General features: G+C 40.3%; 2 protein-coding genes across 3 annotated transcripts in view; both read right to left on the bottom strand.

Moving 5' to 3' along the window:
* The window catches only part of LOC138026248 (bone morphogenetic protein 1-like), a 19,772-nt gene extending 18,618 nt beyond the window's left edge, over window positions 1-1,154 (bottom strand). Inside the window, exon 1 of the mRNA XM_068873511.1 lies at window positions 1,018-1,154. The gene's annotated coding sequence lies outside the window, so the exon portion shown is untranslated. The remainder of the gene's footprint in view (window positions 1-1,017) is intronic.
* Window positions 1,155-3,050: 1,896 nt separating this feature from the next.
* Window positions 3,051-15,000, bottom strand: part of LOC138026237 (apical endosomal glycoprotein-like) — a 13,381-nt gene continuing 1,431 nt past the window's right edge. The window contains exons 2-10 of one of the 2 annotated variants that reach the window (XM_068873489.1): window positions 13,915-14,036; window positions 13,277-13,312; window positions 12,070-12,188; window positions 9,354-9,497; window positions 8,191-8,337; window positions 7,447-7,573; window positions 4,945-5,077; window positions 4,337-4,420; window positions 3,051-3,122 (exon numbers count right to left, since the gene is read on the bottom strand). In XM_068873489.1, coding sequence (XP_068729590.1) covers window positions 4,349-4,420; window positions 4,945-5,077; window positions 7,447-7,573; window positions 8,191-8,337; window positions 9,354-9,497; window position 12,070 — 624 coding nt within the window. In that variant the 5' untranslated portion in view covers window positions 12,071-12,188; window positions 13,277-13,312; window positions 13,915-14,036 and the 3' untranslated portion in view covers window positions 3,051-3,122; window positions 4,337-4,348. Of the gene's footprint in view, window positions 3,123-4,336; window positions 4,421-4,944; window positions 5,078-7,446; window positions 7,574-8,190; window positions 8,338-9,353; window positions 9,498-10,311; window positions 10,334-12,069; window positions 12,189-13,276; window positions 13,313-13,914; window positions 14,037-15,000 lie in introns of those variants that run through there. The other variant, XM_068873496.1, reaches the window with a different exon arrangement.

The raw sequence follows: 15,000 nt of genomic DNA, 5'->3' as shown, positions 1-15,000 counted from the left end.
AATTGCTTTAATGTTGATTCAAGTCTATTCACAGTTGAAGTAAATTTTTTCTCGTTAGCAATCATAGTTCTAATTGGAATGCTCCTTGTTTTCGACATTCTTGTTAAGTCAAGGTATATGTTAAAAGTTCATTGAATAACCAAGCCGAGTCGAAGGTGTTTTCGAGAATTCGCGCTCCATGAAGCCTTGGGGGCGAAAAAATACAATACCATTCACCTCTTACCATAATAGTACCTAGAGCCTAAATTTACTATCATAATAAAGCACTTCTCTTTTTGACACTTAATACGTGATAACTGCGATGCTTGGTCAATTTTGCGGTAAGTTCTGCTCGATTGTTAGACCCGTGAGGTCAGATTAAAGTAGGCAGGAGTTTGAATGCGGTTACATCATAAGAACTACGGACAGCAGGAATTTAAGTATGGTTGTATTCAAACCTAATTTCTTGCTTTTCTTCTGTAATCATATAATTAGGCTTCGATAATGCCTATAAATATTGCGCCAAAAATAATTTGTCAAGGTCATCCAGCAAGCGGAGAAATCAAGTGTAAAACGGACTTAAGAGCACGATTAAGTGACGCTTGCGCAAGTATTCCACAAAAACAAACAAGGAAACAAATATCCTGAAATTTGCCGTCTCAAGTGGGTCACGGATTCAACTCAAATGCCGCACTTTGCCGAGATTTTCACCGTAAACCTAAAAAGTTCACTTTAAGAATAGTAAACAAGTCGGATGATCCAGCATCGGATGAATGATTTTGTGTATTGAAATTCGTGTTGCAGCAGAAAAACATGGCCCTTTAAATTTTAATTAGATTCTCTCTCGTCAGAAAGCTACCAGTCCACAATATAACCGCAAAGGCTATGCTTCGACAAGAGCCTATGGCAGCTCGGCAAGAAAGTCGAATGGATAAATAATCGAATAATAGCTACGCGTTTGCTTCTGTAGCCGCACGACAGCGTCATGCAAACAAATGCTAATCCTGCCTGACAAACAAAACAAAGAGTGAAACTAACCTTATTTTGCAACCCTTCGAACGAGAATTGTGTTTCCCACACTGCTGTCAAACTACGATGGTGCTCTCACCAAAAACGCTCGTGTATATAAAAGCCCCCACCAGTGAAGACTGCGTAGGGAATAAAGTGCCCTTTGGGATTTTGGACCCGAATTTCGCCACAAACCGTGAGCCAATTGTAAAGCACCAATTTTGTTACGTAACCTTTCTCTTTTGTCTGGAAAATTCTTGGAGAACGATCTAGAGACTGTTGTGGAAGTTTCTTTCCTTTGTGACCACAACTGAATTCTGGCCGGATGGATGACTTCCCAGACGTGCTTTTAAGAAACAAATGAAACAGCTGCTATTTTCTATATTTTAGACTGAGGAGGATTATGTTGATGCATCTGTCTTGATTAGACCATTAGCGAATTGTTCAGTTTAACTCGCTACCACTGTACTTCATTTCAGTTGTTCACCTAGTTTCTTCATTTTATTTATTTATCTATTTCTTTCCTGCGTATTTTTGACACCCGGTACGTACTAATATACAAATTGCTATCTTGCAACATTCATTAATTTAGTTAATGTTTAACCGACTGCTGTAACTTACGCAACCCGCTGGCGTTGACGATTTGCGGGCGGAACTGCTTTGTATATTTTGAAGAATGAGATGCTTTCTTCTTCTCTTAATTCTCAATTGAATATGAATGTGGACGCAGTGAAACACACTCGTTTTTGCGATTTTGCTTTATTCTAGTGTAACTAAGTTGACGAAACATAGAGTTTGGTTTTCAACTTGATAAAGGTAAATAACACTGTAACACTGTGAGAGCTGACTTTTGGAGCATTAGCCCAAAGTCTTTGCACCGAAGAAGGTGCTAACCCTCTACGTCATACGTCATGACGTTATAAGATCACTGGTGTTAGATGGGACGACACCGTATGTTGTGTTATAGGGCGCCCAATGTAATGCGGACGTCCTGGTAGACAAAGCAAGTTTCCATTTCTATTCAACTAAACAAAACCTAAAAGAAAATTTAATTACTATTGGACCCGGCCTGGTTTCTCACTGACCCTAATTTTCTCGCATTATCCAAGAAGATTCGTCACTTATCTTCACTGAAAATGTTACTTTCGAACAAAAGAGTTAATAAATCACTAAGTCCCTGAAGAAGTCAGGCCGTGCCTGACGAAATATTGGTCAAACAAATAAACATATGTACATTTCGCCAATAAAAGTAGAATATAAGACTTAAAGGTAAAAGCTGTTAAAATTATGAGTGTAAACGTTAATTTCGATCAATTTGATCATCATCTGATGATGATCAAATTGATCGAAAACGTTTGGACTCATCATTTTAACAGCTTTTACCTTAAAGTTTTATAAATAAATATATATCCTCACAGCAGTACAACCAGCCTTGCATAATTATTTTGTTTTTAGCCTAAATATTATTTGCCGGTTATATCTCCCAAGATCCGGCTCTTTTACTTTGTTCAGCTAGCCCTTGCATAAAAAAACTGTCCACATAAACTTTTGCAACTGGCAGGGGTTTCTGGAACCTATGGGAATTTTTTTAATACACCCAAACAGTTCAGAAGCCACATGGCCAACTTGAGGCAGGTCCTTTCGCGAGACGCAAAGCTATTTACACCCACAACGAAGGAAGAGGTGGGATAACAGATATCGATAGGGTAGAAAGGCATAAGTTATCTTCTGAAATGTAGTGGGAAATAGCATTCGGAAAATGATTAAGTGTGAAAATAAAGTTCCCTCCGAGTCGTAACATCCTGTTTCATCAGTTTCATGTAAATTGTTAAACTCGCAAAAGGCGAACTGCCGAAACAAACAACACGACACAACTGATTGATGTAACGTTCTCTAGCACCAGTCCCTCACGACACAGGCTTATGACGTAGTGAGAATATTGGCATCAGTCACTGAATTTCGCCCACGGACTTGCTTTCAAACAGGGGCAGTTTTGCCAACTCGAAAATGACGTGATACTCGGCTATAAATTAAGTACTCTTTAAGAAACATAGGCAACTTGGTCACGTTAACAAATTTTTATTCACTCAACCATAGTGCAGCATATTCCATTTTTAAAGTCCCCTCTTTGAATCCTGAAAAGACAAATAAAAGGTTAAGTGGAAGGTCGGTTTTAGCGACTGCTAGCTCGAATGCACGCGAAGTGGTGATTAACGTTTTGACATCTATTTGCAATATAAACAACATGAATAATATTGTTTTTAAAAACTAAGTTTTTAACATTAGGAACACGACAGAAAATCATTCTAGGCTGGCAAACACATTCAGTCTCATGTCAGTAGAAAGAACGACTCAGCAAAGAGATCGTTGTCACCAAGTGAGTCGACAAAATAGACGGCATTTAAAATTCATTTTCATCCATACTTCTTAAAAATAGCTTTGTCGTGTTTTCAGTCGATAATGGACGTCCAGACTTTTGAGTTAAACAATTAGAGGTGGGCGATGCCGAAATGAGCTTTTTGTTCAAAGTGGCATGCTCAGTGTTCTAGCCTTTGAATTAAAGTGGGGAAGAAGATGATCCACAAAACAAAAATCACTGCTTTATTGATACATTTCGCTAGTTAGAATTAGAACAGAACTGTAAACATGGAAAAACCAGTCGAAGTGTATCATGACAAAGTTGCTTTCAGCCCCGCTGTTATTCATCAGAAAGGTTACTGAGCAACCTCCCACGCGGTCGTTCTTAGGGAAGTCGTTCTTCACGTCCCCCCGTCCTTCACGTCCTGGCCAATCACGATCAAGTCATTGTCTAACGATGGCCAATTAATTTAGTGCTTATAAAGAAGTTCGTTATACCTGTTACGTTGTTTGCTCCAAACTTTCTAACCTCATTTTCAGGGTCCTCCCTCTTCCTCCCTCGAGAGGAAGAGAGAGGACCCTGAGAACTAGGTGAAGTCACCTTCCAGAATTCAGTTGGTAAAATTTGATTGGCTAAGCTGCGGAAAAAGAATTGCTCTCGGGTAGGCAGGCGTTTGTAGGGAGGAGGTGAAATACAACTTCCATGGGAGTATAGTCGAACTGAGCGAACAAACCCATACATTGGGTCGTGTCTTCGACTGTGAGAAAGGGCGATTAGAAGGTCGGGTCAGGTCAAACAGTAATAGCCTATCAACCGGCTTGCAACGGTTCCCACATATATTGAAAGATTCAACCTGCTCTGAGTTCTACTGAATCCACTTCTCGATCAAATAAATCGAAAACGGTTTTTCTCTCGAAAAAAAACCATCCAACCCAAAATCCCGCCAAAGTTAATACCACAGCAGATATTTCAGACAGGTTACTTACTTACCTTTAGATTGAGTCAGCATGTGTCTGTAAAACTTATATCATCAAGTCCAATCGGACTTCCAGATAGAATGGCCTCAAATAATAGCTAAGAAAGAAGCAATACTATCGTTACGCAGCTTCCCAAGCTGACAAAGGCAAAAACTGGAAGAGTGCGTGAAAACACAAAAACATCACATTAAAATCTTCAAAAACCTACTTTCTAGGGCAGCAAACCGTTCGATTGTAAAAACAGTTTCCTGCTTGATTGAAAGGTCATAATGGTAATTAATACGAGGCAGCAAAGAGTGCCCCTCGCAACCATGTCACCAGTAACTACAGAACTGTACTTTTGGATGGGCGAATTTAACCCTTTCTTGAGCAATCACCCTGGCCTGGCTAGTACATCGTGTAAAGTTTGTTCCCAAAACAAAATTAAAGAGATCTGTGCAAATTCAGTGCAAAAGAACCGTAACCGAATTTTGAAATGAATTTAGAACACATGATCACGTGACCAAATACGGAAAGGTCGATCGTTTTAGCCACATGAGAGACCATGAATGTTATCCTATTGCTCCGCCATCCGCTGTAATGGGACTGGTCAGCTAGGAAACAACTGTTTTATAGCCTCACCTGCTTTTGTACACTGACTGTCACTGATACTTTCTCGCACTTCCACTGGGACCCTTGGTCACCACTCAGAGTTTTTATCGCTCTCCTAGGTGAACCTTTCTTGTTCTCTATTTCGTACAGAGTCAATGTGCCCCTATGACACGAAGCAAGAAAAACGACTTGGCTAACCATAAACTCGCCCGATGTGAAGGAATCTGGAATCCAACAAATGCGAGGCTTTGGAATCCGGAGTGCATTATATGGAATCCAGAATCCTCAAATTTCGATGGAATTCGGGATCCATTTCGGCAGAAACCGTGAGTTTGGAATGCGGAATCCCCGACTCGGAATCCGGGATCCACTATCCGGGATCCGGAATCCGCGGGCTGCGATCTGGAATCCGAATGCCCCCTTGATTCCTTTACACAGGGCGAATATACCAGGTGAATAAAAAGGTCAGGTATTTGGACAAGTTCTGAACAGCAATGCAAGGTGAAATACAGTAGCACTTGAGACTGGGATACTAACACCTTAGGTCACCACTGTCCAGGAACTCCGTTCCCTACTGATTGCAAACAGTGTGGTGGCTCATTATCTTATGCACCAGACAATATGAGGTAAAAGAGCGAATCTTCCATATTTGGCCTGATTCCGATGGAAATTATTTGAAATGAATTATTAATTCCGTGTCATACTGCGCGGATATTTCAAAGACGGCATCTTATTGCTCAGTTGGTGTGAATGCGGACCGCGCGGGCATGGTAACAACAGATTTAAAACGTGCGTGATAAATTTCAACTATCACGTGACCCCGGGGCTCACCGTCTTACCTCATACTCTCACGCTTATGAAATAATTGTGTTGATGCTGAACTCTGGAATGCTTCCTTATCATCTACCCGAATGTCGCTTACACAGATTGTCAGTGCCTCTGCTCACAGAGGCTTTCCCATTTTTGTCTCGCTTCTCTCGTCCTTAATCTGCGAGTAAACTAGTTTTTTTTTTATTTCTGTGGTGGACCAAAACCCTCTGCCGAGAACGGGCACCTCCAAATTCTTGAACTTGTCTTATAGGGAAGATATCGTTGACGTTAACTATTGCCATTAATGTGCCAACCAGAGCGTCATTGGCTGTCGAAACAAAGGGTCTTTTGTTCCTGTGGATGGCACATTTGAATAACAAAAGCAATGTTTGTAAACAGATATCTTCCCTGTACATTGGAAACGAGAGGAAAACTCCCGACCTGGCCCCTTGGCATATGTGATTTTCAGTTAAATTACTTCTGGATAAAATACAGTTACAATTGAAACGGAAGCATAAGACGTCCGCATGGACAGTGAGCGCACGCTGTTAAAATAGGTGGCTTGAGCGACCACGACGGGAACGTCATCTCAAAATATATGTTCGCTTTTTTGCAATCACTTCCCGACTATTGCAAGATTTTTTTATGCGACAAAAGTGTGGCAGTTCCTCAAAAATGAGGCAAGTCTGAAGGCGCTTCATCTAGGTGGAGAAAATGAAACTTTATTCTCAAAATGCTTACGTTCTCCATAAAACCTCAAATTTGGTCATTTCACGTCGTTGTTTTGCCGACGGTGGCAAAGAAATGGAATTGTTTTTGTTCACTCAATATGCAAATTTGTGACTTTCTTGATGCCGTCGCTGTCTTCGTTGCTAAAGCTCCCTATCGTATTCTTGCTGCAGCACCATTGCATAATTAGGAGCTCAACCACGTGACGTTTTTGAACTACCGACGGAAACCGGAAGTGAACATTTCGCGTGCCAGGAAAAGTCTCTCACAGATTTTTAAACCAATCGCTTCTGATAGTGAAATGATACTTAGAAATAAAAACGTGGTTGTGTCAAGGCAAGTTAAAAAGAAAATCAGCTTCCTTCCGGTTGCCTTCTGACTCTCAAAAACGCCACGTGCTTAAGCTCCTGTTCGTGTGACGTCATAAAAACAGTTTCCGTCGTCTTTCACTTAAACAAACGTAAAAACAATTCCTCTCTGTCTGGTTATTTTTCCTGTTAAACAATCCTTGGCTTGTACTTGACGTCATGGCTGTGTACTGAACAACAGGGAAAAAGTCTTTTGGCTTTATTATTATGCAAAACGCGAGCGACATTTTGCTAGTTTTGTTTTGTACACTAACATGGCCGTCCAGGAGCCCATGAGTAGGAGCTTGCCTCCCCCACACAATCCCTATGAGTCAACCTTTGCCCGTATCTTTCTATTTTTAGAACGAACCCTTCAGCAGGAGACTCACATTTACATCAATTTACATCAATTCGCACAATTTGCGTACATTGTATTTGTTATTTTTGTCTTCGTTAGACAATGACTTTATTCTGATTGGCCATTTTAAACAGTGCGTGCAGTGCCGAACAACTCGTGGCGTTCTAAAAATAGAAAGATACGGGCAAAGGTTGACTCAAGGATATGGTGCATATGGAGGCTCCTACTCATGGGCTCCTGGGCCATCTTATCAAGTGAGTGCAAAGCAAAAATAATGAATAATCTTACCCTTTCATGAAATAGTTGAACCTGATGCACATTCTGCCATAGTCACTTTCGTGATCTGCCAATACCAACTCAAAAGGTATCAAAAGCTTTGCTCGTCCCGATGATTTTTCGGTTACAAGAAAACCTCCTGGTGGTTGAAAAAAAGAAACAGGATGTAAGTCATTGGTCAATTTTCAATCTCGGATATTGGCTTTCTAGCGATCTGATTGGGCTTATGAGTTCAAATACCGTATGACAGTCTGAAGTGTTGCCAAGCTGAAAAATTTGTAGTGAGACGCGAAATTTCCAAGTATCCAACTATGCTGATTTTGTTAAAGCCTTCCATTTGCGCTCGCTACATAATGCCGTGTACGGCGTGACGTAGTGACCGAGAGACGTTTCGTGCATGTATGTCATGTAGTAGACAAAGAGGAGCATGGGCAGAAAAGGAAATAAGGAAGTATTCCTTTAAGATGATACGACAGAAATGATTTTAAGAGTCAAGCTAAATTTGAATCATTATTATTCTTGTAGGAATTTTTTTTCCATTCGTTTCACATTTAGGAGAAACAATGGTACGAAAAATACAATGTAGCCAAAAAAAATCGGTGCTTTAAAGAAACACATGGTTGACACCATGAAGGGAATAGTCACAGGGAGACCAGGATAAGAGAAATTCAAAAAGATAGCAATAAAGGCATTTCCAATGTCCTAACGTTTTACAGGGCTCCTCATCCCTAAACAGACAAGATGGCCACTCCTTACCAGTTCCCCCTGCACCGCTGTCTGGTTCAGCTCCATTCCCACCTCTTCGCACCTTGAAGTCCGTTTCATCGTCAAAGGGCACATTGTGCCAATCGCAGGTGTCTTGATTAAATTCACAGGATCTTACCTTATCGCTTGTACCATTTACTGTAGAACAAATAACAGCAATAATAACGATCGGATGGTCACTTGCTGGTTAATGCATTTCGACGTTTCGATTTACCCAACCGAATTATCAAGAGTGAAAAATTCGTGGTGTCAAACCATCACGAAACGAGCAATCACACTCAATTCTAGTCTCCCACTCAGCCGTTTTTTTTGCGTGGGAGACTAAAGGCGCTTTCCTTTTGTCAGAACTGGCTTCGCCCTTGCTTGGCTTCGCCTCATGGGCTATTGACAAACAGACAAACAGTAGTATTGGTTGTTAGCTCAACCAACACCTTCTTACCAGCTATTTATAAAGGAGTTACGTGTTCCACTCTGCTAATTCGAAATTGAACTCTTTGAAAGTATTGGTTTCAGCAACACGTCGTAAGAATAGCTTAACTACATACAGATGACTAACATTCAAACCATACAGAGCTAAACTTTCATAGGAAATCTCCTTAATTTAGTACTGAAACCAATTAGGTAGGGATTTGAGAAACCGCAGTAAAAGTGGACGAGTCAGTCAGTTGCAGTGGTATGACACTTGGCTTCTTAATGAGCATGCTTTAGTTATGCTTAAAGGTAATGCGGCAATGAATCAATGTTCTTTAGGGGTGAGCGTTTATTGCCCAAAGCCGGGAAGGGTGGCGTTTGTTGCAGAGCCGAGTGTTTTAGTGGAATATACATGAACCGATGTAACGAAATTTGACATGAAGGTTTCAAGTCCGGGTCTTTTATGGTATCGCATGTGAAGAGGCCTCTCTAACGTTTTACATATTTAAAGAGGAAAATACATCGGCTGTACACAAGCTTGTTCAACAGAGAAACCGCTGACTTGCTAGAGATATCAAAATACCCGTAAATCCGCTGCTGTTCAGAGTAAAAGTGCATGATTAAAGAACCAGTAAAACCCTGGGTTTGCACTTTTTTTATTTCAGGATACAATAATACCAAAACCAGATGTTGGGCAATGACGTCTTTGTTACTAGAAAGGAAGAAATATTTTCTATAGGTACCACTGCAAATTCCATCGCCGCTGGCTCCACAAATACCACAGGTCTTTGCACAATTTGCTTTCATGTAGTTGTAGTATTTATGTGATGAGTCACAGTATCCACTCGTCTTCCATCTGGGACAATATCTCTTCTTGTCTTTGCACACTAAACAATAATTGTAAGTGATTCAAAGTTAGAAGTAGCAGATCGGAAGTTAGCTGTATTGCTTTTGGAATGGCACCACAATGCTATTTTATAAATTTCTCTTTGATCTTATACTTCGCTTTAAAAGTTTGCTGTGTTGTAATTTCACGTTTGTATGCAAGCTACATGCATACTTTCCCATGGAAAGACGATCAAAAGGACAGGCATTGTGGAAAGCAGGTTATTTAGGTCCGTAAATATGACGATAGAAACCTTTTTCAATTTTAAGTGAAGCTATGGTCTTCGCAGTTATGAACGCAATTTTCGCAAATGCGTAAAGAAGCCTGAAAGATTCAGGACTTCAACGGGGTTTGAACCCGTGACCTCGCGATACCCGTGCGACACTCTAACCAACTGAGTTATGAAGCCACTGTCGTTGGGAGCTGGTCATTTCTGGGTACTAATGTTCCCGTGAGGAATGAATCAACGATGAAATTATATAAGAAATGGATCATATCTGAACTGCGGATATATTCATACATCATTATCCGCAGTTCATATATGATCCATTTCATATATTATTTCATCGTAGAAACCTTTTTACCGATGCCGCGGCCTTGCAAATACATACCAAGAGTAAATACAAACCATGGCGCAACCAAACTCGCCTGATATGCCGAAAGGTTGCAATAAAAAGGTACTGTTCGCTTCTTACCTCATAATCCCCCTAGTCTGCCGGCATGTCCTGCTGTCCCAAATGAGATTTACATTACATTTAATTTACAGGTTTTGCTTTTCGGAAGATTACACGTAAGACAAAATTTTAATTGCTTACCCGTTGGTCCACCTTAAAAAAGAAAATGATAAATGTTAATGTTTTACAGGGTTGACATCTGTTAAGATTCCTTTTGTTAATAAAACTGTGTCATCCTCCAGAAGATAAGAATTCTACCCAGATGATATTTTTTGCCACCCCAATGCTCATGCCAAGTTGGTTAAATTATTCAAACTTATTGAAATCTTGTGGGGTGGGGGTCGGTACGTGGGGAGAACAGGATGTGCCTCACTATACCGTTGTAAATTCCCAGGTTAAATTTCTATCCCCCAACCGCACGCACACACAGGTGTCAGTTCACAAAAGACATGCTCTCCCGGGACTGACACTTTCCCCTGCTTCAAAAGGACTTCTCTCTTTTCCTTTTCTCTCGGAATTCCCTCCTGTGCTCAACCCTCCGTACCCATTCATTAGGGAGCTTACGAAACGACGACGCCGACGGCAACGACGACGCCACAAAACAATAGGTTTAGTGAGCAAAAACAATGGCTCTGCACGCTCTGCACGTGCATTTTACATTTTGGTACATTTCTTTGCCGTCATCTCGTAAATGATGACGTGAAATGACCAAATTCAAGGTTCTGTGGAGGTCGTTAGCACATGAAGATGAATTTTCAGTTCTCTCTCTGCGCTTCCAACCCACTCATATCAGTTTAATTCCTCGGCAGTTACTACACATTTTTAAGGCGAAACGACATGAAATAGTTTTGTAGTGATATGAATAACGCGAACTCGTATTTTTAAATGAAGTCCTCGTAGCCGTCGTCGTCCTCGTTTCGTAAGCTCCCTATTAATAGATACGGCGACGGCTAAAGCGACGAAAACGTCACTTCAAACTATCAGTTTGAGCTGTCCTAGGTGCTTCACTATGTTTCCATCTTGTTTATTTTGTACAATATGGGCGAAGCAGGCTATAACCAGAGAAAGAAAGATTCACTTCTGTTTATCCACGTTTTCGTCAAAACCTGAAAATTGGTCATTTTTACGTTGTTGTTTTGACGAATACGGGAGAGAAATGTACAAAAATGCGTGCCACACGTGCAGCAAGATCTTTTTTTCCTCTTTTAACCAATAATAGCCCGGTTTACACTACAGACAATTTTTGGCAAGGGTGCCAAAAAAGAGCTCAGCAAACTTTGTTTACACTAAACCATGTTTACCGTACCAAAAATACCGTACCAAAATTTTTGGGCCCACGTAACTTCTGTTGGAGACATGCGCACTTTATTTTGATAGGGAATGAGCCGCCATCTTGAAATGTACGCAAAAAAACCGCTAGCCTATATGAATTAAGGCTCAAACCTTGGCGCGTTAAAGTGTTTACACTACTTGTTCTATGCGAACCGTGCCGCTTTTCTCAGCACCCGTACCATTTTTACCCGTGCTCGGACTACCTCGCCGAAGGTCCCAGCACGGGTAAAAATTTTGGTTCGGCACGGATGAAATTTGGTACGGACAGATTGTTTACACTGCAAATTTTATCCGAGCCGAACCTTTATTTTTGGAACCTGTGCCAATTTCACCTGAGCCGTGCCAAAAATTTTCTGTAGTGTAAACCGGCTAATATTACTGCTTTTTACTGTTGTCGTCGCCGTAGCCGTCTTTGTTTCTTATTTACTCCCTAATTAAAAAGAGAGGCAGAGTCTCACACAAGTAAGTCGATGCGTATCAGATAACATATTGCGAAGTGCAGTTGCACAATAATATTATTATAGGTTCAAGTCCAGTTCAAGCCTGTTTTTTCTGGCTTTAAATCACTGAGTACTTACTGCAGTAGCCGCATTTGCTTGCGCAATTTTTCTTCATGAAAAGCTCATATTCTTTACAATAACTTGAGGGCCACGCTTCGCAGTGAACACTTATGTCTTGGCAGCCACCTTTGTAAAAAGTCAATTTATAACAAGTAAGGAAGTTGGGCAGACGAACCACGAATCTGGTTTTGTTTGAAAAAAAAAATCAGACGGTATATGGTATTTGCTTACGACTCTCACATGCGATTATCTTACGCCACGTCTTCACCCAAAATCCGGTCATGTATAAAATCAGAACTAAGGCCCCTTTATGACAGACATAAAAGCCCTTTAGATCGGAGAACTAGGACGACTACGAATACGAATTGTGCGTATGGTATGGGATTTTATTGCAGTGGTACAGTAGCAGACAACCAGTTTTCGACCCAAATTTTACTTGACTTATGCAAGCGCAGTAAGGAGTTCAGTGGATTCTTTTCTTGTAGGCATCTGCGCTACAGGCCACGTCGCTAAGACGTCAAGACAGGAGCCGATTTACCAGGCGGAACTCAAGGAATGTACGAAAATGGAAAAAAAAACTCTCGCGTTTTAATTTGCGCTGTTACATAACTAAGAACACCTTCAGTTGCAGACCCTTGCACGCATTGATCGTCAAAACAAATTGAAGGTTCTGTTGTTCTTGCATTTGTCGTTTTCATTTAGGAAAAAACTAAATATACCAGTTCAGTGCGTCGATACCCGCTTTATTTTTAAAAATGTGATTTCTGCATTTCGCAGTTTTACTGTCTTTCGTTGAGAAATGGTTAATTGACTTTTAGCTGGTACGAATGAGCCATAAGTCGTCGCTGTTGTATATTTAGCTGTGAGATGTTTGACCGTACGGAAAGCGGCCAATCACAAATGATACGTTTCAAAACCGTAGTAATGAATACCTCTAAAGCCAATAGACATTATAATTATTGATTCATTCGTACCTTGTATATCCATAAAATACATAAGTTGAAATCAGCAACGAGGAACTCATTAAGGTTAAGCGATTGCTCTAATGCCAATAAACGTGCTTATTATTTTAGAAAGTGTATGTAGGAAAGAGGAATCTAAGGGATGTAAGATTTTAATTCATAGGATCCTCATGAATTCAAACTATAATAACACGTATTAATGCTAAATTTCATGAAGCAAGAAAATATAATACTGTTATTCAGTAATCTTACTTTGCCTCTTTTCTCGAATGTTAATCTCAACTCTTCCTGAAACGATTCAAAAAAAAAAAGATTGTCATATTTAGGGTGCACTGAGGGACTGTGAATAAGTTGTATTTACTCGGTAGTTAACGGGCGAGAGTTTTAGCTCCACTCTAATTTTGACAAGGCTTCGTATGGGAAGTTGTGATGTCGGTAACGAACTGGTTTTTTAAGAAATTGAAAGGATACCCCACGCGAAAAGGCGATTCATGGATCTTAGGGTGGTTTGTGGGAATTTCCCGTTTTAGTGCAAATGCCTTTGACAGAGGTTTTAAAGTTTCATCAGATTCAATCCTTTCTCGTCACATCTGAATATTATAGCTATAGCTCAACAAATATGGTACAAAGCTCAACAAGTATGGTGCAAGGATCGTTGAAAGTCATCTTGAGCTCTTCTAAAGTGTGATGATTGACGCAGTAAAAACAACGCGAAGAAAACAATAGGTTTAACCACCTACTTGAACGGTATGCGGGTTTTGAAGGTTTTCAAGTCATTAGAACTTATTGTACGTTGAAAAACGACGATGTACTTGTCAATCTGCCCTATCACTTTGTTCCTGCTACTCGGGGCGCTTCTTTTCATTTGAAAAGGAACTTTTACGGCTTACTTGCAAAATCACCCAAGAGAATTTCTTCAGGTTTCTCATCAGCATACGACGAAGAGGCTTGGACAAAACTAGTCAAAGCGCACACGAGAGGGAGCCAGCTAAATCCCATTCTGTTGGCCAAACTGAAAGACAAACGGTGTGCACAAGTGATTCACCAACCTTTTCGTCAGAAGTACAGGCGTGTTTGCAACACCTGAGCTAACTCACTAACAAAACACTTATATTTGTGAATAGAAGGGAACGAAATTTAATGGGTGCTTTTGTGTACTATGGTAAAAGGGGTTTTTTCAGCATGATTTTTGTTTGTCAAGGCTTAAATGGAATTGTAAAAACTTGGCTATTTGTCAATGATAGTTATACACCTGAACTGAAATGACAATATATTGCGGGAAGGAAGAAATTAGAATCGAACAAGTCTGACTTAAGTCCCAGGGTCGTAACGAGGATGGAATATGGGATCAGAGATCACAGCCCTGAGATTTGGAATCACAACGCGTGGGATCGGGATCAGCAGTATTTTTCATGGAATCAGGGATCAGGCATCAAATTTTTGCGGGTTCAGGGATCAGAGTTCTCATCATTTGTGGGATCAGGGATCAAAATTTTGGGTAAAAATATCGGGTCAGTTACGTAAAAAATGTGCCTGAGTGAATTTGTTTGTTTTTTTTCATTACATTTATTTTGAGACATTCACACAACATTTATTGTTGGTTGCCTAGAAAGCTTATTCTCAAAACTTTGGAGTCACATTTGACCAAACTCCTCTCTTGAAAGGGGCAAATAAAAACAATAGGAAAATATTTAATAACATACTAATAACATATACCCATGCTGAGAGTCAGTTAAGCCAACGTCTATTTTGCTACATGAATTCGCGATGAATAGGTTTATCAGACAATAATATAATGCCTCAAAATAAGTCACCGATCCGAGTTCCCTCTTGTTGCAGTCGTAACGTTCACGCAAAGCTATTGTTGACAATTTTTTTATAGGAATGACACCGTAACTCAACTGCACGATCATTCTTCAGGCTTTCTTAACTTGAACTCATCTAACTGCAATGATCTTTCTATCTTTCTACTAATC

Source organism: Montipora capricornis, chromosome 2 (genome assembly GCF_036669925.1).
Source record: "Montipora capricornis isolate CH-2021 chromosome 2, ASM3666992v2, whole genome shotgun sequence".
In the NCBI taxonomy this organism is placed as follows: Eukaryota; Metazoa; Cnidaria; class Anthozoa; order Scleractinia; family Acroporidae; genus Montipora; species Montipora capricornis.
The sequence above is the reverse complement of the archived record's forward strand: the minus strand, read 5'-3'. Positions and strand labels throughout refer to the sequence as shown.